Source organism: Staurois parvus, unplaced genomic scaffold (genome assembly GCF_062004578.1).
Source record: "Staurois parvus isolate SC_StPar_1 unplaced genomic scaffold, SC_StPar_1.0 ptg000157l, whole genome shotgun sequence".
NCBI classification, from domain to species: domain Eukaryota; kingdom Metazoa; phylum Chordata; class Amphibia; order Anura; family Ranidae; genus Staurois; species Staurois parvus.
Window position 1 is genome coordinate 7221932 of NW_028317953.1, and position 24689 is coordinate 7246620.

At 39.0% G+C, this 24689-nt stretch overlaps 1 protein-coding gene across 6 annotated transcripts in view; it reads left to right on the plus strand.

Moving 5' to 3' along the window:
* The window catches only part of ZNF521 (zinc finger protein 521), a 444451-nt gene extending 421400 nt beyond the window's left edge, over positions 1-23051 (plus strand). For all 6 annotated transcript variants that reach the window (XM_089675720.1, XM_089675714.1, XM_089675719.1 and 3 more), the window contains one exon: positions 22213-23051. Coding sequence is in view for 1 of the 6 variants with exons in the window: in XM_089675719.1 (XP_089531845.1) it covers positions 22213-22242 (30 nt within the window). In the remaining 5 variants the exon portion in view is untranslated. The remainder of the gene's footprint in view (positions 1-22212) is intronic.
* The last annotated feature ends 1638 nt before the right edge of the window (positions 23052-24689 follow it).

A 24689-nucleotide genomic window follows, 5' to 3' on the forward strand; every position in this document is an offset into this window, starting at 1 on the left:
ATTTAGTCAGCCACCAATTGTGCAAGTTCTCCCACTTAAAAAGATGAGAGAGGCCTGTAATTGACATCATAGGTAGACCTCAACTATGAGAGACAAAATGAGAAGAAAAATCCAGACAATCACATTGGCTGATTTGGAAAGAATTTATATGCAAATTATGGTGGAAAATAAGTATTTGGTCACCTACAAACAAGCAAAAGTTCTGGCTCTCACAGACCTGTACCTTCTTCTTTAAGAGGCTCCTCTGTCCTGCACTCATTACCTGTATCAATGGCACCTCTTTGAACTTGTTATCAGTATAAAAGACACCTGTCCACAACCTCAAACAGTCACACTCCAAACTCCACTATGGTGAAGACCAAAGAGCTGTCGAAGGACACCGGAAACAAAATTGTAGACCTGCACCAGGCTGGAAAGTCTGAATCTGCAATAGGCAAGCAGTTTGGTATGAAGAAATCAACTGTGGGAGCAATAATTAGAAAATGGAAGACATACAAGACCACTGATAATCTCCCTCGATCTGGTGCTCCACGCAAGATCTCACCCCGTGGGGTCAAAATGATCACAAGAACGGTGAGCAAAAATCCCAGGACCACACAGGGGGACCTTGTGAAAGACCTGCAGAGAGCTGGGACCAACGTAACAATGGCTACCATCAGTAACACACTACACCGCCAGGGACTCAGATCCTGTAGTGCCAGACATGTCCCCCTGCTTAAGCCAGTACATGTCCGGGCCTGTCTGAAGTTTGCTAGAGAGCATTTGGATGATCCAGAAGAGGATTGGGAGAAAGTCATATGGTCAGATGAAACTAAAATAGAACTGTTTGGTAGAAACACAACTCGTCGTGTTTGGAGGAGAGAGAATGCTGAGTTGCATCCAAAGAACACCATACCTACTGTGAAGCATGGCGGTGGCAACATCATGCTTTGGGGCTGTTTCTCCGCAAAGGGACCAGGACGACTGATCCATGTACAGGATAGAATAAATGGGGCCATGTATCGTGAGATTTTGAGTGCAAACCTCCTTCCATCAGCAAGGGCATTGAAGATGAAACGTGGCTGGGTCTTCCAACATGACAATGATCCCAAACATACCGCCCGGGCAACAAAGGAGTGGCTTCGTAAGAAGCATTTCAAGGTCCTGGAGTGGCCTAGCCAGTCTCCAGATCTCAACCCCATAGAAAACCTTTGGAGGGAGTTGAAAGTCCGTGTTGCCCAGCGACAGCCCCAAAACATCACTGCTCTAGAGGAAATCTGCATGGAGGAATGGGCCAACATACCAGCAACAGTGTGTGCCAACCTTGTGAAGGCTTACAGGAAATGTTTGATCTCTGTCATTGCCAACAAAGGATATATAACAAAGTATTGAGATGAACTTTTGATATTGACCAAATACTTATTTTCCACCATATTTTGCAAATAAATTCTTTCCAAATCAGCCAATGTGATTGTCTGGATTTTTTTTCTCATTTTGTCTCTCATAGTTGAGGTCTACCTATGATGCCAATTACAGGCCTCTCTCATCTTTTTAAGTGGGAGAACTTTCACAATTGGTGGCTGACTAAATACTTTTTTGCCCCACTGTATATGAAGAGTTAGAACCTCTGTCAGGTTTTATTTTTGTCTGTGTAACTGAGACAGGATGTAAGGGGAAATCCAGCACTTTCTAGTAATCTCTGAACAGCACAACAGGGGAAAGCTCCAAATGGGGATATCTATTTAGTAACTACTTTCAGAGTTCAGATTCCCACTTGCTTCATGTGGGTCTCTGAGACAGGGCCTAAAGATAAATCTTGCCAAGAGGAAGACAGAGAACAATACAACCTGCCAGCATTGTAACTTTTCTGCACTATATCCAAAGTTTAAAAAGTTTGGGCTGGGATTTCTACATTAACTGATGGCAGCTGAATCCAGCATTGTCTTCTGCGCTGGAGATGCCCTGTTTGCACACCACTTTTGTAGACAGGAGAGAAGGGCCAGCACCACAGTATGCTTTAGGCATGCATCTTCCCTGTCCCACTTTGAAACTGGGGGAGGAACACTAATGTCCCTGTTTTTACTGATGGAGGGTCAACAAGATGGATAATTAACTCAGGTGGGTTTGGACAAAAGTCCAAACCCGCCAGATCTATTTCTCCATGAAGCTATCAAAGCCGACATCCAATCAAGGATGGGGTAAAGCCTCTGCCACCTGTGATTGGCTGTTGGCTTTGACAGCTTCTCGGCAGGATAGCTTAGGAGGCTTTGACAGGTTGCTGACCCCCACCCTAAAGTATCCGTGATGAAATCAAAACTATTGGGCATCTGTAAGTTTGATTTCACTAGCAAAGGTGGCGGAGGACAGTTTAAACCTCTACGATCAGAGAGTGCAACCAGTTACTGAGAAGCAATAGGAGGAGTGAGCACCAGAGGGGAAAACAGGGTAAGAAAAGGCCAGCGATGCAGCCAATTCAACTGGGATCTGGCTTTGTCACCTTCCTGGTGGGGTAGCTCAATTGGCTTTGGATTAGTGTCTGAAATCACCTGAGCTCATCCTTGCAATCTAACAGTCACCTTCTACAGTTGACCGGTAGATCGTGATTGGTGGGTTGCCAACCCCCACCATAATCTAAAAATATAATGCAGCATAAGAAGTTACAGAGTGTTGTGCTTTTTAACTAGTTTTCTCTGCAACATCAAAGAGGTAACTTTGCGATGGCAAGTCTCTTTCCTCACTTGCTGCAATCAGGTAACAACACTGCAGTTCAGTCAGATAGTGACCTTGTCACCCTTGCTTCAGCTGCATTACATCACCACACAGTGACATCACACTGAGTTGGACGTTTGCCATAGCCACTGTTGACAAAAAGCCCTTGGTAAAAAATTATAGAAAGGTAGCATGAAATATGCAGTAAAATGCATTAGCTGGCAGAGCTCTAGTAAATGAGAAGTTATTGCTACCTAAAACTGGCCATACCCTAGTAGATTTCTGAAAGAACATTTGTTTTAACATTTTCAGTACATTTGATGACTTGACTAGTGTCATTTGAAAGTACTTCAAAATTTTGTTTGCTTTTACCATTTGATTTTGGAATAAATGTACCTAACAAAAAAAATGCCATTCTGCTTCTTCGAAATTTCTCATAGCATAAATATATATATATACATATCCATTCAGTTTTATCTTACTTTTGGTGATTCTGTGGGCCAGCTCCCTGGACATGTTGATTGATATGCTTGAAAGCCATTTTCCCTTGGGTTTTCTCTGCAAATTTTTTACAAGGTATTATATTAAATATTGAAGACTAAATTACAAAGTCATCATATTCTTGATACCTTTAATGTGTATTAAAATCCTAAACTTTTTAAAATTCTGCTTTTATTTTTTTAATTGTTTATAGAATGGTGAGGGGTGAGAACCCCAGTCATGTTTTTTGCTGTCTGCAGCCTTTCTGGGAGATTTATTCTTTGTACTGATGACCAACATACAGGAGACTGAAAATGACACCAAAACCAAAATTTTAATTGTTACCAGAACAGAAATTGAGAAATGTTCTAATGGGCACACTTATTTGAGTGCCAACTGTCTGTCTCTTGTCATTTTCAAGAAATTTCCTTCTTTCCTGTTGTGTCTACACAACAGGGAGTGAAGAGAATTACCCCAATGGGACAAAGAAGCAAAAAATATGGAAACACAGATTGGCCTACTCTTATATCTATACTCTTATATCTAATGGAGGCGGGGTATTTACCATTTCAGATATCTCCTTCATACGCAGTTGATTTTGGAATAATAACTTGACCAATTTAGGTATAATCCTAGTTAAAATGTTGTGTCTGCATAGCACTGATCACTTTTTTTGCTTGTTAAAACCCTTTTTAATAAGCCCATCTGGGCAGTGTTTGTCTATAATATGTTTGTTGATATGGTATGGTTTCCTAGGGTTTATCATTTAATTGAAAAATCGCATGTGAAATGTGGGGGGTCTGATGAAACAGAATTCTCTTTTATGCCATCCTTGCTCTGTATACCTATGCTGTCATGTCCTATAGACCTCCAGCACAGTGATATAGAATGTGGCATACTCTTATCTCTAGAAACACTGGCAGAGCTTTTTCTTGTCCTTTGATGCCGAACATATAAATAGTGAAGCGTGTACACAAAAGCAGCCAGTAGCCCAGCCACCCGCACATCGAGTTTCTTTTATTTCAAGACCTCTTACGTGTGTTTGTACACCGCAACAAGGAATTAATATTTGAAAGGTTGCCCTTTGCATACAAATTGCAGCTCTGCGTGCATCCAACGTTCTAACTGGTTCACCTTTCCAAGCCAGAGGGCGAGGGTTTAAATCCTAAGACCACCAGTCACATCAGGGTTTGAAATCAATGCATGAATCTGGCAAAGAACTTTAAAGGAATATGTCAGCTGCCGGCACATGAATGCACCTTTTTGAAAGGCAAAAAAACCCAGCAAAATGAACAATACAAGAAAGCATTGTTCCATTAAACTATTTTCTACGAAAAAAAGAGAAAAAAAAGATTAGAAGGCATTCAAACATCATGAATAGTGCAGAGTGTTTCAGTGTAATTATTATTAATTTAAGGTTCCATTATTTGTAACCAATTACCAGACCCTGCATTTAAATATTTAGTAGGAGTTTAATTGAAGCTGAGTGTAGAGGGGCATGAAATATAACACCGGCACAAAGAATGTGTTCTGTAGACGTTTGGGGAAACTTATCCACCAAGGATTAAGACATCTGCATTGTGCCAAACAGGAAGTTGGTTTTCAAGTTCTTTTTCAGGTATCTAAAATGAAAGCACAGAAAATGAACACGGACGATATGTGCACAGATGTATTGTTGGAAAGCACAAATGTAATAAATTAAACATTGCAACGGAACTTAAAGACGAGCAGAAACTGGCACATGTGCACATCTGTCTGAACCACACTGTCTTAATCTCTGAATATATTAGTTGGAAGTGAAGCCTCTTAGAGCTTTCCTGTGTTTTACACTGGCCTTTTGTTATTGCATACAGGAGATCATTTCCAGATGAACTTTATTAAATAAGGCAGACTACATATTGTTGGTGATGTGCTTCAGAACATCGTCCCAATTATTTCTGAAACATTTAAGAACTTCGGTCTAAGGAGATGCAAGATATTATTTGAAAAAGAGGAGGTGCTGAAATCATGACACGCAACCTTTGTCATTTTAATCTGCATTGCTGACAGTTGAAGAGTAGTGATAAGGTAGTGCATTTTTGTCATCAAAAATGTTATTGCGTTTCTGTCCACCCTTTTACTATGTCATGTTGATTGACAACACAGCTTTCAACGAGCAGAATAGGGAAAGGTCCCATTGCATTATAGGAGCTGAGTTTTTATCCCCAGTTAAAACTTAGATTTCAGGAACTGTGTGCCCAAGCCTCATGAGCATATCAATTTTTGACTTTTTCCATGTTCCTGGAGAGGGGGACATAGGAAACTCACAAAATGTAGTTTATTTCTATCACCCTTATTACCTTTTTGTAATTATTGTTCCAAATTGGGTTATACCAATAGGCAGAGGAGTATGAGATGGATGGGACAGAGAAAATCAAATTAATATATCGATGTTCTTTATTTATTGAAGTGTTGCTTTTTCTGTGGACATAGGGATAACATTGGCATGATCTGATTGGAAAAAAAGAGAATGGAGAGGCACCTTTAAGTGTAGACAAACTTTTATTCCATAAAAGCAGGGGTACAATAGCAACTCACATTTTGGAGAAGAATAGTAGGCTCTGAGAATGTCAATGGTGTGGCAATGGTAATAATTAAATGCTGGCCGTGTCCTCAACAATACTGCTGTCCCTTGTCTCACTTCAGGAGCCGGCTTGAGTGTGGAGGAGAATCAGGGAGGAGGGCTGGAACTCATGTGGGATGTGGCATTGGGTGTAATGACGTCACCTGACGTGGCACGACACATGTTTCTGAGCATGCACACTGCAATAGTCTGTCTCCTTTGTCAAGCTGTGCGGATGGATCCAACAAGCCTATTTTTGCATGTATGCACAGCGCTGTCTGGTGGTGAAATATAGGATGGATTTGAGATAGTGATGGAAAGTCAACACTTGCATATTTATTTATTTATTTATTTTAGCAATACATAGATAATAATAAAACCAATGTTAAAATCAGAAATAATAATAAAAAGAGCAATGATTATAAAACCAATGGTCCTGAAAATAAAATAAAACGGACAAAATATATAAAACCATGAATGTTGTAGTAATGGTCTTGACCCATTATGAAATTTTCTGTAACAGAATATATGAATATGCAGACTAGGAGTAGCACTCAAGGTATACATAGAGAAAAGAAAAACATGAGAATATGGTACCTCGATAATGCGTGTTTCTGTGGTTCTTATTCACTATGTAAAACAAGAGTGAGCGCTTGCATTGGTTGTGCGAACAGAGAATGGCACTCGTAATGGTAGTACTAACCATATGTAAGGAAAAAATATATAAATATATAACATAAGAGTATAGCATATGAGATGATGCATGTCACTGGGGTTATTATTCACTACATCAGACCAGTAGTGATAGCGGTGTATAGTGAAGAGTATGTGTAAAAACATTACGTGTACACCTCAAGGATGAGGATGGGAAAAACCGTAACGATTATGAATAAAAATGGATAGATGAATAACCATGTGGTAACATGGGTTTGTTTGGTTCAACGTAAGATGGAGATGTATGCTGCTGTAGAACCATGTGAAATAGAAAAGGATACTGCTACGCTTATGGAATATACTGTGTATACGAATACCCTATGTACACTCACCATCCTGCCATGACCAACTATCTCTAGGTAGGTCACTAGGAAGTGATGACAATCTATTGCTTGAAACATGTTGAGGTTTGATGACGTAATTTCCACTGACATCACTTCCGCCCTTTGGAACGCACGCTGGAACGCGACGGCCATCTTTTTCTTCCAATACTATCACATAGAGCTGAACACACACAGTGCCGTGGAAACGGCACTTATTTTGTGAGTTTATATATACAATTTTATTCCCCGCATTAAACTAAACAATATTACACTATGGGATGTCCGTTTTCATTGTATTTTTATGCTGACCACCTGCATATTATCTGTGGAGGAGAGGAGGAGTGCAAGTGCTGTACCCATTCCCAATAAGGATCACTGGTTAACACCTGATATCTGACCTGGTGAATATATATTGGCTACCATTGGCAATGTCCTGGAGTATATGTAACAGCATCAATACGTGGCAATTTGGGTCAGTCCCAAACAAAGTGCTCGGGACCTACCTAGAGATAGGTGATCATGGCATGATGGTGAGTGTACATCCATGTGGGGCACCAGTCTGAGCACTATGAAGCACTTGTCACTGTAATTACGGAATCCAATACCAAGGAAACAGCACATTTGCACTTTATTTGCACATGTTGGGACTACACAAAAGTTTTTTAATTATTTTTAATTATGGTTATTATATTTTAAAAAAATGTTTGTGTGTCACATTCTGTATGCGCTGTCTATATGATAGTTTGCTGCAGAAACATACTTACTAGAAGGACATCACCCAATATATTTATGTGTAGATTATTAAGCCACCCAACCAAAGAAATGTATTAAGAAACCTTAATTCAAAGAAAAGAGAAAAGACTAATGCTTATGTAAGGAATTGTGATCAAATGATAATAGCTATCTCTAAGTCTTCATTCAGTCCACCAGGAGATAGGGAGTCTAAGGTGTAGATCCAGTATGTCTCCCTTTCGCAGAGCTTGTGAAACCGCTCTGCTGTGGGGAGGCAACTGGAAATTTGTTCTACGACCCAGACCTCAAGTCCTGCTGTGGACTTCTGGTGGAACTTGGCAAAGTGGCGAGGGATGCTATGCTCATCTTTACCTTCTTCTATTAGGCACCAGTGTTCGCCAAAGAGCTTCCCAAGAGGGTGAATAGTACGGCCCACATATTAAAGTTTGCAGGGGCTGGTAAGGCAATATATGACGAAGTCTGAGGAGCAATTATTGAATGCTCCCAACTTGTAGATTTTACCTTTGTGACAAACTCTTTTTTACCATGTTGTATAAAAGAGCAAGTTTTACACAGTGTTTTCTTACATTGGTACATGCCACATAGTGGGAGGAGATAGGGCCGAGAGTGTTTTATTGGACCTTAGTTTGCTGGGAACAATTTTGCTTTTGAGGTTTGGGGCCCTTCTATAAGTGAGTAAAGGTCTATCTGGTAGGATGATTTTGAGGTGGGGAGTCTTCTAACAGAATGTTCTAATGCTTCTTAAGGATGTTTTCCATTCTGCGGTATTGGTTGTGAAAGCTGGTGGTGAAGCGGATGGAATGGTTAGAGGTATAGCTGTTTTGCTGATTTTTTTAGGGGTCTCTTCTAGATAGAATACATAAGCTTGATTAGTTAGGCACTCTGGATAGCCTTTATCGATGCATTTCTTTTTCAGCGGGGAGCTTAATGCTATGTAGTCTGCTGTGTGGATACACGTCTGCTGTAGACGGCAGAATTGTCCTTTTGGGCCATTTTTAGTCCATTGTAGATAATGGCAGCTATTAAAATGTAGAAATGAGTTTCCTGCTGTTGGTTTGGTGTAATTTTTTAGCTACCAAAACAAATATTCCAATATAAACCAGCGCAAAACACAATTAATAAATAATAAATAAATCTAAAATAATTTTCAAAGTCCAGTGATGAAAATAAGTGACCACAATACCGTGACACAAAAAAATCGAAAAAAATATATATATAAAAGTCCAGTGATCTAAAAAAAACTTTCTTAAAAAGTAAACTTCAGTGCTTCAAATAATTCTTCCACCATCCACCAGTGCCAAAAACCATAATAAACCGCACTCACCAGATATTGGTGAGTAAAACACCTTTCAGGATTATTTAGGGCTCCTGGACCCCCTTTGAGGACTCCTCTATTTTCCACCTCAGACCTATGGGTGATTCTTTAATCGTCTCATGTGAGTGGTTTGGCATGAATTAATTATAAAAGGCGTATAACAGTATTACACTATTCGTTTTTTTTCTCCCTTTTGGAACTTGGTGGTGTGGAGACGATTGAAGAATCAGCCATAGGTCTGAGGTGGAAAATAGAGGACTCCGCAAAGGGGGTCCAGGAGCCCTAAATAATCCTGAAAGGTGTTTTACTCACCAATATCTGGTGAGTGCGGTTTATGTTGGTTTTTGGCACTGGTGGATGGTGGAAGAATTATTTGAAGCACTGAAGTTTACTTTTTAAGAAAGTTTTTTTTAGATCACTGGACTTTTATATATATATATATATTTTTTTAGATTTTTTGTGTCACGGTATTGTGGTCACTTATTTTCATCACTGGACTTTGAAAATTATTTTAGATTTATTTATTATTTATTAATTGTGTTTTGCGCTGGTTTATATTGGAATATTTGTTTTGGTTTATATACCTATGCACAGCAGCATTTCACTTATAATTGTTTGTTAATAGATTGGTCCTGGGCGCTGTGGTTTTTTCTGATTTAAATTTTTTAGCTACGTTAGTGGGGTTCTCATGACTTAGTTCAAGATCAAGAAAAGCTATTTTCTCTGTCTTGAATATGAGTGAAAGAGTCTGAATGGGTTGTTGGTAAAGTGGTATACAAACTCATTGACTTGCTTAGGGGAACCATGCCAGATGATAATGATGTCATCTATATATCTCCCAAAGTAAATTGTGTTGGCAGCAAATGGATTGTTGTGCCATATGTACTCGGACCCCCAATACCCCATGGTCAAATTCGCATATGATGGTGCAAAATTTGTACTCATGGCTGTCCCTTTAATTTGTAAGTAGAAGTCTCCATTGAAGCAAAAATAATTGAGTAAGGCAGAATTCTGTTCTAGTATAAAGTTTGCTGGTCTGGGACTGATTTGCGAGTCTGAATATAGGAAATGGCTTAATGCCGAGATACCGAAATTGTGAGGGATTGATGTATGGGGGAATTGACGTCTAATGAGATCCACGAGTAGTCAAGTTCCCATAAGTAGGGTTGTGATAATTCAAGGAGATGGGTACTGTCTCTGTTTGTCGTTTCTGTGCAAGTGGTTGCAAAAAATAATCAATGTATTGGGAAAGACTGGTTGTTATGCTCTTCATGGCAGTGATGATGGGTCTGCATGGCAGTGATGATGGGTCTGCCTGGGGGGGTTTTGTGGTTTTTGTGCATCTTAGGAAGATGATAGAAGTAGGGTGTTCGGTAGTATTCCCTACTAAGGAAAGATGCTTCTGATTTGTTAATAATACCACTATCTAAAGCCTGTTTTATAAGGTAGTGGACTTCATTTTTATATTCGGGTAATGGGTCTTTTTTTAAAAGAGTATAGGTGGAGATGTCAGAGAGCAATCTGTAAGCCTCAGTCAGATAATCTTTTTTCTTTTTTTTTTTAATTTTGAATAACGAATACACCACCTTCATTAGCTGTTTTGATAATGATATCATTATTATCCATGAGATCTTTGAGGGCAGGTTTCTCACATGGATTAATATGGCCTAGGGTAGTGTATTTAGATGTGGATTGTTGACCTAGTTTAAGAAGGTCGGAATAGACTACCTTATAGAATGCTTCAAGGTATGAACCTTTGGCATAGTATGGGTAAAAAACAGATTTGGGCTTGAATGAGGAATGTGAAATGGGGGGGAGGGAAGCAAGACGTTGAGTGTAAAGATGGAGACTATGTTCTGAGCTTTCTTGATACAGCTGTTCAAGAGTCTCAATAACATCAGCTTCAAAGTCAAATTCTAATTCTGCGGGATGTGTAGGTAATGGTATGTCATTAAGGCAATCGGTATTTTCAGAATTGGAATCTTTAGTGGTTTTTATTTGAAAAAATCTTTTCAAGGTAAGGTTTCTGACATATCTGTTGAGGTCTTTTGAATAATAGGAGTCAGAATTGTTAGTTGGGGTGAAAGTTAAGCCCAGACTTAATATGGTTTGTTCCTCAGTGGATAATGTGTGAGGGGATAGATTAAATATTTTCACAGTCTGCGGGACTTGATATTGGCATTTGGTAGCTCTACCCCAGGAAAAAGTTGATGTATGGGGTGGGTTATCTCTGGGGACATATTGGGTGAATGTGGGAAGGTTGACTGGTGGTAGCCGATGGGAAGGACTGGATAAGGAATGGCTGGAAAGAAATGTGGTTGCATCTGCATGTGGATGAGAAGTGGTGGGGTGGGACTGTCTGTTGTTAGGGAAGGGGAATATAATTCTACTGGGATTAGGTGGTGAGCCAGATGGGATCCTATTGTTATAAAATGTGCTAAGGCTATGGATAAGACTCTTATTGGATTTTTTTTATGGTTGCGGTTATTCATATGATTGTACTTGTTAGTATTGGAATAGTACTGTTGGAGTGAATATGGAAGGAGTACATCCTTAGATGTGGTCTGATGTTGTGATGGATGGGTGGGTTTAATGATGCAATGTGGATCTAGGGTAAGTACAGAGGGTAGTTTTTCATCTTTCCAAGAAAATACTTTGTTATAGTTATCATTAAGGTCACGTTTAGGCTTGCCTAGTTTAGTTTTAATGAGATCATCTTCTTTTTGGTGTTAATTTTAAGGGTTTTGAGCCAGGAGAAGGGGATGCAGAAATTCATGTCTATGATTTCTTGTGATAAGATTTGTCCTTGGTGTGTGAATTGTTCAAATCTGGCATTTCTATGATTGGCTAAAATTTTCATTTCCATGTGGATGTGAAGAACTGGCAGATTCCATAAATGGCACATCTTTGTGATCCTCAACCCACTAGGTGATATTTTAGATTCTAAATATTTTCTAAGAAAAAAACCATCCTGCCACTGTAAATTGGTGGAGATAATAAGCCTTTTCGAGCTTTTTGAATCTACCACAAAGTGTGTGGCGTGTACTCTTACTGGGTTAGGAGGAGTAAAGAGAAGTAGGTGGGATGGTAAATAAGTCATCAAGAATGTTATACTTGAGAGACTCAATGTCAGATAGTAACTCCATGAGGAAGAAGAGGATGAGATGGAGAGAGAGGAAAAAAAAAAGGTATATGTGTATAAATAAATAACAATGGCAATTGTAATAGCAGGAAATGTGACAACAATAGATAAACAATATGTGTGAAAATGGGGACCCTAAAATGGAATCACAGTGTTAAGTAAAATAACAAAACATAACAATATAAATGGTATATTGGACTTCAGGATAACAAGCATCATAACAATTGCTGCACAAGTGAAGCTTCATTCATAAATGTCCAGTAAAGAAAAAAAAAGGGGGGGAGGCGCAAAACAGTGTTACTTTTTGTTGTAGAGAGTCCATTGGTGGAGGAACGTAAGTCAATCCAGAGGGGGAAAAAAAGAGAAGTCTCTGGATCACAGGAGATATCTGCAGCTGGTGGGGCAGGCTTCTAGTGGGAGTGGAAGCAGTCTCCAGATACACATGTAAAATAGGAGAATGGAAAGGCGCCTCTAAGTGTAGACAGTTTAGGAAAATGTTATTCTATAAAAGCGGGAGTACAATAGCAACTCACATTTTGAAGTAGAATAGCAGGCTCTGAGAATGATACTGGTGCAGTGATGGTAATATTAAACGCTGGCCGTCGCTGCACCAGTGACATTATCAGAGTCTGCTATGCTTCTCCAAAATGTGAGTTTCTATTGTACCCCCGCTTTTATGGAATAAAGTTTTCTTAAATGGTCTACATTTAAAGGAGCTTCTCCATTCTCATTTTTTCCAATCAGATCATGCCAATGTTATCTACATCTAAATCTACATGTGTATCTGGAGACAGCTTCCACACCCACTAGAGGTCTGCCCCCCTAGATGCAGATATCCCTTGTGATCCAGTGACTCCTCTCTTTCCCCCCACTCCATTTAAGATGCAGTATTAGGCTTTTGATAGAAATAAAATAGTACATATCTTTAAACAATGGATGGTAGGATGTCTGCCCAACCTCGCTTGCATTGATGGAGCACTAGGACCTAGTGTGTAGTCTTCTTCCATTCCCCTGTTAAACATTTACTGTAATTCCCTTTTCTTCACAGAAAAGGAGCAGCTTGTGCCATTACCACATGCATTTTCCAGCTTGATTAAAAATATCTGGCCAAAAAAGAGAAAAAAAAAAAAAGATTCCAAATATTTGTTGTTACCATTAAGTCAAAGTATACCTAAAACCATCTTGTTTGTATTAGGGAAGGGATGGAACCCCTGTCAGTTTTATTCTGTGTCCTATTGGAGGGATTTCCCTTCACTTTTACTCTTACAGACACAACAGGAAGTGTGAGGAAATTATCGATAGTGGGGAAAACTTTGTTTAGGCCAAGGTACCATTGAACCCTAGAATTCCTCCAGATGTTACCAGGGGTTCCTTGGGCAATGAGCAATTTCTGCCTCTCAGCTAAAAAGATCAATGGGTATTAGTGTGAAACTTATCTATCTATAAGGGGGTAATTCTTCCCAATGACCACAAGTGTAAGTATCATTCTTCCCACTGACCATCAGACTAATGATCATGAGTTGCAGATATAGTAATTTTTAGCAGGGGTTCCTTGAGACTGGTAAGTTAATTTCAAGGGTTCCTCTGTGTTGAAATGGTTGAGAAAGGCAAGTTTAGACAGTTGTCACTGCAACAAAAATCCCCATTGAAAGATTCCCCTTGATTCCTGTTCGGGGACAACTCAAAATTTCCGATTTACCTGCACTTTAATGACCCTAGTATGGAATCAGAAACCAATACAAACCAGACTGGGTTACCATCCCTTCCCTATTCCATCTAAAAATAATATGATGCTTAAAGTTTTTGAACCATGCATAGGCTCATTTTTCTCTGCTGTACATATGCCCACAGGCAGCCATTGGTTTCCACCCAGGCCATACCAGGCATAAAAGGTATCCTATATCTAATTGAATGTATGTATCTAATTGAATAAGTCTTCTACCCTTTACCACCTCCAATATGTTTAGAAACACGTTAAGAAAAAAAACTGACTAGGTCAAATCCTATCTTTGGCTGACTGAACACAGATCCAACCACAACTTTATGAACAAATACATAAGAAAAGAATGTGAATAAAACACAAAGTAATGAGATGCCCCTCCCTTATGGAAATTTGCAAACCTGGGCATTGGACAATTTAACTTTTCACATTCTGTATACAAGATTTTACTGCAAGTTTCTCCTGTAACAATAAACCAAAATATTAGTTATTTTCTATATGAAGACTAAAACACATGTATTATAGCAAACCGTATAGGCTTTGACTGGTTACTAGCAATAACAATGCTTTTTACTCAACTGAGTGCATTTTTTTTCCTGAACGCTTTGTCTAGAACTTTCAACCTGTCTAACTATTTGAAAATTACAGCATAGTAAGGAGCATGGGGGTAGTGCTAGAAAATCTCAATTAGAAAGTATAATTTAATAGAACGTGTATTGAACCAAATTCATCGATTCATGCAGATGATATAGCACTTTCATTGATTCAAAGCAAACGATTTAGTGCTGAGAGCTCAGAGCTAAAACGATGCTGCAAAACTCAGTTTAATGCTGTCCTTGAGAATTCCTTCACAAAGAAATTCTTTGTAATGTTCAGGGACTAGGTAGAATGCGGTATATGTCAGCCTGATCCCCGAGGATTGTATTTTGTACTCTTAGAGCTGTTATGAGCCTACATTATATCCAAGGAGTAATTTTCCTTAGGGGTGCCCGACTCGCTTTGTGTCAATATTACAACATTTTAAGTCACGTACAGTATATGCTTCTGGGAACAGAGCAGGAGCCAGCCAGACTCATAATGGTCTGCATTCATTAATAAAGGCAGAAGCTTCTGTCCCTCCATTGCCCACAACAGGGATACCTCTCTGGTCAGATGGGACTCGTACACTCACATTTAAAGAGAGCTTTATTCTGAGTGGGCAGGAGATGAAATGCAGGACTTGCAGGCATTTCCGAAATCAGCTATAAGCCTCAGCATAGAGATGACCTTAATAGGTCAAAGAAGAATGCAGGTCAGAAGACTTATTATCCGGACTATTGGAAACCAATTGCTTTTGTAAGAAATAAGAAAAAAGAAGTGAAAAGTGCTTAAAGGCAAAGAGCAGAAGCGTTGAATATCTCTTACTTCTAAAAATGTGTTACGGCATGAATGGGAAGCAGCAAGAAATAATGCAATGCACAGAGCAAATTTATATATTTAAACACAAACATGGAAGTATAAAGAATATGTTTCCCTGACCTATACTGTGCAGATCGTCGAGAGTAACATTCTTTTAATGATTTGTCCACTAAACCTAATGTACACTAATAGTACACTAATGAATAGATCACTGAGCAAATTGTTTTTTCATCTGCTCCAAGATCTTTGGTGGAACTGGAAACTCCTGTTATCCAATGCCAAGGTGCTATTTTTACCTTGGATGAGGCATGTTTTCCTAATCTGGAGCACTAACATTGAACTTCTATAACACCTCAAGGTAAAGCCTCTGTTCTCAGTTCTGTGACACATTTCACTATTGAAGTGTACAGAGAAGCTTCAGCCCTATCTGCACTCATTGCCAGCCAACTGCTACCCACTATTACTACCCAGCTAAGTATCCTTAAAACAGAAAAGAGTTATGTTTTTACTGGCTAATGGAATTGTCAGTTGCTATAGAAGTGGCACTGTCTGGCTGTCAGTGGTGTTGATAGACCTTGTCCTTGAGTGCTCAACCTCTGGCCCTCCAGCGGTTGAAGAACTACAAGTCCCATCATGCCTCTGCCCTTGGGAGTCATGCATGTAACTGTCAGCTTTGCAATGCCTCCTGGGACTTGTAGTTCTGCAGCAGCTGGAGGGGCACAGGTTGAGCACCCAAGTCCTAATCTGTGCAGTGCTCAGTGTTAGAGTAGAGCAGAGTGCCTCCTACTAAGTAGTGTGTTTGACAGAGGAGAACTACAGTAGGTAGGTCAGGTGTTTAATATTGATTGTTCTTTAGGGCCCTGCAGTGATTGGACATGGGCAATGTAGCCCAGAAGGCTGTGTGGGCTGAAGGTGTAGCAAGGATAAAGGTGAAGAGAATGGGCAGACAAGATTAGACCAGCAGGAGTTCATGAAGGCAGTATGGAGCAGCTGTGGGGATTAACTGATACATAGGAGAGATGCGTGTCACCACTTAAGTGAGTCAGCCACTGGGAAATCCATTAGTATGCTGTTCCTGTTGAAGTACAAAGCCTGACCCCTCACTCTGAAGGGTTTCACTCTTGTGATTTCTGTAATATGAAATAACAAAGTCAAAGCAGTAGTATGCATCTCCCCTCGTGGATCTGAAAAGTTAGTCTTACCATAGGAGTTTCCAGGAGCTAAAAGATGCTCCTGGTGATTCAAGAAGTCAGCTTGACCCTTACAGAAGAAACTGTACTGCTTTTTGTATGTTTATATTGTGATACTTATTTGAATCTGGAATTCCAGATGATGGATCCTTTAAGTGCATATATGAAGAACTGTAATTTGTCATCAGTTTGATACGAATTGTAGTTCAACAGCTGTAGAGCCACAGGTTGTCTTTCCTTTATACACATAATGTTCATTGCAGATAGATTCCTCTGCACAAGAAGCACGTAGTGTACCATAATTAGTTAATCAGTAATGATAAATTACTTCTGTTTATGTTCTTGAACTATGGAAAAAAGTAACATGCTGCTCCAGTACTGTCACCATCTGTTAAAGGCTTGTGTATTGCACATCTCATGTTTTGTTCGTTCTTGTTTGGGATTCAGATATCAACATACAGTAATACAGCTGACGTCTGTTCATTGTCGATGCCATTTTTATTTTACTTAATACATGGTAGTAAAGTTTTATAGTCAGAAACTCAAGGTGTTCATACCATGGTAAATATTTGTAGGCTATACTTCTAATGTACTGCATGTTTGTGCATTGTGATAGTATATTACAGTATTGTTATATCTTTTGTTCTTTTTTTGTGACCAAACTCCACTAGTTCACAATATAATGACAGGAAGAAAAGGCTGAGCTTCTGGTGGACTTTGGCTGCTGTTGCTAGTTGAAACTGGACTTAACACAAAATATTAGATTATAAAATGAATGCACTTATAATTTAAACTCTGTTTTGTAGATTATTTTGATTGATTGTATGCTTGGCCTTCATTATAAAGACACTTATTGAATACTCTAGTTGATCCCAACACTAACAAGTAGCACATATTAATGAATAGAAGTCCGTTATGTTATTACAAGCAAAAGGTCCTCTGAATAAAAGTGTTTTAAAGCAAAACGTCGGGCAAAAAACAATGAAAGCCATGTATTCCCTAAAATTTTAATTCTTGTGTACAACTAACACAAGTAGCTGAATTCGTCTTATCAGCCTCCTGTTGTCCTTTGTACAGCAAAAGAAAGGGAAGTAAATGACTGTGAGCCAGTCAAGCTGTGCTGCATGTACATGTGGTGACAGAGAACATCATAATAATGTGTTGCCACTCATTCATTGTCCAAGTTAACCTGATAGAAGCAGGGAAGTGGCACCACCATCTTCCTTAAAGTGTATGTACGTTGTACAACAAAAACAATTTATTTTAGATAGCACTGGGAAGGGTTAAAACCTGCGTGAGTTTACTTTTAGCTGCCTGTGCACTGTTATTTGGATTTCCCAGGAGCCACAAAAGGAAGTCTCTTCAAAGTTAGGGAATTCACCCCTTAGATGGTTGCCACTGGAACAAGTGTCCTTATATTTCTCTTTACCAATTGTTGTGGTCACAACTGAAAACATGTTGGATTTCCTCTCTCTCGATGGTGACCAGGGGAAACAGAGAGGATGAAGCAATAAACACCTGTATCATTCTTCTGCTTGTGCTTTATGGCAAATGTGTATGAATGACAAAACTGGCTGGGCAGAGTGTGAAAGTCCTTTGATACATAAGCTAGTTCATGTATTTGTTTATTGCATCTTTGTATTTAGCAGTTTGCCTGGTGTCCAACTTTAGAATTGAGAGCTTTGCTTCTATCTGAACAGGGAAAGACACAAATGTTTTTTTTTCCAGCCCCATCTTCACTGTGAAAGTTAACAGGTGTTTTGTTACAGAATAGAATGTGCCCCTAATATGGACCAGAAGCATCACGGTATACAATTGTTATATGGGTGCAGAGCTATATAGATAGATTTCAGTGTTTTCAGAGCTACACTTGTATTGTTTAGTCCAGTGTTTCATCTGCATGCACCAGATGTATTTCTTGTAAGTGGTGCCCTTTGGTGGGGGAAATGTTTTTTCTCCTAACCTGTAGACTTCCAGTAGTCCTAAACTATGTTCTGCAATACGTACATACATCCCTGCTGTGATTACCTCTTGAAATGTACAAATTTTGCATAATACAAGCAAATGAGGCTCCATGTACTGTTTTAAATGTGTCCTGCATGATGCTGGTCAGGGAACACATAACTTTATAAGTATATCCGTATTTCTGTTGTATGAGTGACTCCCTTAACACTCATATTAAGGGAAGGCAATTATGTTGTATGGGTGACTCTTATAAGACTCATACCAAGGGAAGCCAGTGGACACACTTAAGGCTGTTTTCTGAATTCTTCATATACTCTTACAGTTATAGTGGCTTGTGTTTTTATTGCCTGTTTTCAGTCATTGATGAAAACGTGGTGCAAATTATACTGTAGTACATGACCTATATTTAAAAAACACTGATAAAACTGCATTCATTAAAAGATGTGCTGTAAATAATGTGAAGAGACCAACTATTCTTATTTATTTCAAACCCAGATGTGTACATACTGGGTGTTCAAAAGCCTTGGTACCACTTAGGATGTATTCTAGTATTGGGAAACTTGTATGAGCCTAAGTTTTGACAGATTTATATTTTTTAATGAACTGAAATTAGAGATGGTTTTGGATATTGATAATTAAAAATGTAGGGCCCCATGTATTGCCAGAAACTGCAAGCTGCACAGGACCAGTATGTGCAATGACAGCCAGTGTTTGCTGCATAAGAAACACGTATAATGAGATTATATTAGGCTTAATAACTTGAAATATTTCCCACTTTAATGCCATATGCAATTTCTTCCGCCATTCTGGCTGCATTACTATTGAAAGCCCATAAATCTGTGTGTTTTCATGTACAACATTGCATGATAATATCAGTAGATTGAACTATATAGGTATCTAAAGATTTTACTATTCTTGGCACATAAACAATAACAAAGGGAGTATTTATAGACTGAGACCGCTTCATGCTATGTAGCCACTGTGGGAAAAAAAAAACCTAATTCCTAATACCTAAAACCTACAGAAATTGAAATGTCAGCAAATCTACGTCCATGGCCTCCCCCAAACTGGTGAAATCCCTCTTTCATTAACCCCTTATTTCTAGTTTCTACTGAGTATCCTGATCTTATTGATCAGTCACTGTGGTATCACTCTTCCCGGCAGTATAAGTACACTGTTAAATATTTATCATGGTCTTGATTTAGTACCATCTATAAAATGCTCGGTTATTTCTGCTTGAAGGGAATATATTGTTTTTTTATTTCTTCAAGATATATACATCTATTTAATATAGACCTATACTGAAATTAAACCACCTCCCTCCTATTTTTGACCGTTCTGTCACCTTGCAATCATATATGGGAACGTAAAAAGCCCTGTAAGAAATTTCCTATAGAAAGACTGCTCCAGACTTCTATAGCAGCCCTACCAGTACTTAAAAAAAAAAAAAATCACAGAGGCTGCCATTACTGACTGTCTTCTGAAAATGCCAGATGGCTGTCTGTCATTCACTTTACTACTTTCTGAGAAACTGAACTGATACAAGTATGCAGCTAGTAATGCAAGAGTTGATTCACAAGACCTCATCTGCTTGGTTTTTTTCTAGGTCAGTGACTCAAGTATTTAAGGCGTGGGATTAGCCTGACAGCCAGACGCCTGGTATTTTTCAGAAGGAGAGTTTAGCATTGGCAGCCTACAACCTTCATCCTTTAAAATCTGATCATACCCTTTAGCTGAGATGTGACCAATGCTCCAGCACTGGTTAAGTGACAAGCCATCATGGGTGTGTGGAGCAGCATTATTTGCTGGAATAGTAGGTATTACAGAGGGTTGTTTATACTATGTTTTACTGTAAGTGATTAGCATGGAGGGTAAGCATGGAGGTCCAATCTGAAGGCGATCTCCTGAATCAGGAGAACAGTCCTGAGTAAATCTGTATAGTAACAGGCAATGCAGATTGATGCGGATTAATTGTTGTATGGCTCTGCACCAGATTTAATGGCTGTTATGTTATAAGGGTTGTTTCTAATATGTTTTACTGTAAGTGGTCAGCGTGGTAAGCATGGAAGGCCAATCTGAAAGAGACATCCTGAGTCAGAAGAACAGTCCTGCGTACACATATATAGTAACAGGCAATGCAGATTGAGAATTCATTGTTGGATGACTCTGCACTCGATTTAATGGATGTTATAATGGTTGTTTCTACTAGGTTTTACTGTAAGTGTTCAGCGTGGTAAGCATGGAGGTCCAGTCTGAAGGAGACCTCCTGAGTTAAAAGAACTGTCCTGAGTAAACCTATATAGTAACAGGCAATGCAGATTAATGAGAATTCATTGTTGGATGACTTTGCACCCGCTTTAATGGATGTTATAAGGGTTGTTTCTACTAGGTTTTACTGTAAGTGTTCAGCGTGGTAAGCATGGAGGTCCAGTATAAAGGAGACCTCCTGAGTTAGAAGAACAGTCCTAAGTAAACCTATATAGTAACAGGCAATGCAGATTGATGGGGATTAATTGTTGGATGGCTCTGCACCAGATTTAATGAATGTAATGTTATAAGGTATCCATAAAAACAGCTGGTTGTCAGAGACAGGTTTCATTTCCTGCTACAGACTGAAAGTTTTATAGAACTAGATTTTTCTTCCAAACAGGTCATTTGAAAATAAAATGCAGACGTGGATAAATGGCTCATATTTATTACTGAGATGTGTACTTTGCCTGGAGTTCTTTAATGTTAATATATTCAACATGTGTTAATGTTTTAAAAAATATTCGTTGTTTAAGGGCTCAGCCTTGTTTGCTGTTTACAAATACACGCTGTTCCTCCTGCAAGGGAGCACAACACTTAGCTTCTATTTCCCATACCTATTGCAATTAAAGTTTATGAACAACTAGAGTGATTCACTGAGCATAAACATTTCAGTCTGGAAAGTGTACATTCTACATAAGGCTGATCTTGCATTTGATTTGTCACAGTAACCATTCACCAAGAATGCTTATCGCGCACAATTATAAAGGAGCCAGTAGCAGGCAAAACTACAATGAAATATAAGAACAGTAACCAGCAAATCACTTTTCAAAAACGGGTGACAAGATGTGCAAATAGCTCCACTCTGTTAACTGGTAAAGGGGTCAGAAAGACCTTAATGGGGGGAGGCAGCATTCCAGCAGAGCATGGGTTCCTGACCAAATCTTGCTTACCTGTGGTTAGTAAATGAATGGACCAATAGGCAATCACATATTACACAAAGACTGTGTCATTGGGATCTAACTGCCCTTATCTGAACTACATCAAGACTTTATTCATGCACTTAGGCCTGGTTCACATTAGTGTGATGAGTTTTGAAAGTGATTTCTGGTGCAATTATGCAGTTCAGGTGTTGTGCAATTGTAACTCTTTTCTGATGTGTTTCTATTGATGTCTATGGACCACACAATCGTACTGCATCTCACCAAGGTAGCATAGGACCCTTCTCCAAAGTTGCTTCACACCTGCACTGCATTGATGTGAATGGCCACCATTGAAGACAATGTTATTTCCATTGTCATGCAATTCTGTGTGACTCAATCTGCATCAGAAATCACACTAGTGTGAACCAGGTCTTAGAGTCCAAATAACGGAACTGGCATCATAATGTTGTACATCCATAAGGAGACTACTGATGGACTGTCAGTACTGGCTGTTTTAATGGCTGACCGCTGATTAAGGGTGGGTGTGGAACCCATACTACAGAAGGGCAGGGAATACTGATTTGACACTTCAACTATGAAACACAATTCCAGGTCATATACTTTAGAACCTCAAATTTTTATAGGTTTGCTCATTCCGTACAATGAAAATATGATTCTGTAAGCATGTACTGTAAGTCTACTTAATGTGCTTTTAAATGGGACTTACAGAATATCTTTTATTTCTCTTTTAGAACCATACGATGACCCAGCATAGCAGCTAATGCAAAAACTGTATCCATTCGAAGATCTTCTGGAAGCACAGAAAAGGGAACATGTTTTAATCTTTGCACGAAACTTTGATTGTTCATGTATATTAATCGAAAAAAAAAACATTGTATTTTACCATAAAACTTGTATTATTGGAGCTGTTGGGTGTTCATGTGTTTGGACTTTTCAGCACCAGATAAACTTATTGTATATACAGTGTTGCACATGTATTATGTTGTTCAATACGAAAACAGTCTTATAAAGACAGCTGACTTGGGCCCTATTCAAAGAAAATACATTGAAAATCTGCAAGGAAAGAGGCTGACGTCAATGTACTCTTTTGCAGACAAAGCAAGAAAAATGGTTGCTGTATTCCAACTTCCTATCCAGCAGATCTTGGTCTTTAATCCTCATTTTAATATAAAACAGCTGAATTGATTTTTTTATACTGCAGCAGAAGATTCTTGCACAGAAAATCTTTTCTCATCAAGAGGAAAAAATATCTTGAATAAGGCCTATATATAAATATATACATACATGCATATATATATTTGTAAGCCTTGCGGTATGGCAGATAGCATTACCATATATGCAATAGTCATTATGTAGATTGTCAAAAAAAATTTTCTCCAGAAGACCATTTTGATGCTTTGTGTGTCGAAACTTTTTCTTCTCTTTCTTAACAATGGTTTCACCCTGCCAAAAATTCTTGAATCCGTTAAACTAACTTGTATGTTACCGTTCTCAATGTTTACTCTGCAGTCTGAACCTGGAGATTACTGGAATTGTTTACCAAGAGAAAATAAATTCAATTTATCATTAAGTGGAAGTGTTTCACTTTTATTGCTTTCAGCTAAACATACTCGTAGATAGTTGACATTGGCTGTGCCAAGAATCTGACCATGAAAAGCCCCCTTGCCAGTCCAAATCATGTGTACACTGTTTAGCATATATTGTAATCCTGATTTAATAAAAAAAAAAGTCAATCTCAAGCCAAATTATACTACACTGTGTTGCTGGATGTCGTGCCTTTGTTGCTAGTGGGTCAGAGGCTGGTAGAGTTTTTTTTGCTACTGCTTAATCCTGACACTGCCAGCACTAAAAATGGCACCATGCTAGCCCATCACACATGCAAATAATATTATCATTTAATTGTCAAAAACCCAGGTGCTGTTCTAATCAAGACTGGAACACCTGGATAACACTCGATATGATTGCAGTATAGACACAATTTCTTACACGGCACTGAAATTTGGGTTCAATTTCTCAGCTACTTTATCCCAAAAGAAAGTATCAGAGATGGAGAGTGTAGAGGTAATTGGAGGGGGTGTTTAGGATCTGCTTTTCGGGAGTATGTGCATTCATGTAGGTGGGGCAGAGGGGTCTAAACTGTGATTTATTTTAAAATGAAGTACAGTACACAGGTGAAAGGAAAGCACAAGTGAGAAGCAGTGCTGCACAGACTACATACAAGACTGTTAATGAAAGGTATACGTGTAGAAAAGCAGTAATAAGCGATCAAGTTAGTTTAAGTAGGAAGAAGATAAGGAATAAGATGGGAACAGCGTGTCATGTCTGCTGTTGGGTGATGGTTTTTCTAGAGATAACTACACTCACCAGCCACTTTATTAGGTACACCTGTTCAATTGCTTGGTAGCACGAATTGCTAATCAGCCAATTACATGGCAGCAACTCAATGCATTTAGGCATGTAGACGTGGCAAAGACAACTTGCTAAAGTTAAAACTGTGCATCAGAATGGGGAAGAAAGAGGATTTAAATGACTTTGAACCTGGCATGGCCATTGGTGCCAGACAGGCTGGTCTGAGTATTTCAAAAACTGCTGATCTACTGGGATTTTCACGCACAACCATCTCTAGGGTTTACAGAGAATGGTCCAAAAAAGAGAAAATGTTCAGTGAGTGGTAGTTGTCTGGACAAAAATGCCTTGTTGATGTCAGAGGAGAATGGACCGACTGGTTCATCTGCGACATTCAGATGCTAAGGTCAGAATTTGGCATAGACATGAAAGCATGGATCCATCCTGCCTTGTATTAACGGTTCAGACTGGTGGTGGTGGTGTAATGGTGTGGGGGATATTTTCTTGGCACTAGCAATGTGTACCTAATAAAGTGGCTGGTGAATATATATTTCCATTTACTATAGACAAGTTAGTAAAAATGACTAATATGGCTATCATTATTGCTATGCATTGCTTTGTTGAATAAGACTTGGTGTATTCATAACGTTCATTAACCGCTTCTCGACCGCCCTGTAGGAGTATATCTGCGCAAAAAACGTGTGTGTGTATGTGTATATATATATATATATATATAGATATATAGATAGATAGATATATGTGATTTTGCATTTCTGGGTAGGGGGCACACACGCGCCCTAACCGCACTGCCATTCGCGGCTGTCAATCACCGGGTCCCGGCCGGTGATTACTTACCAGCGCC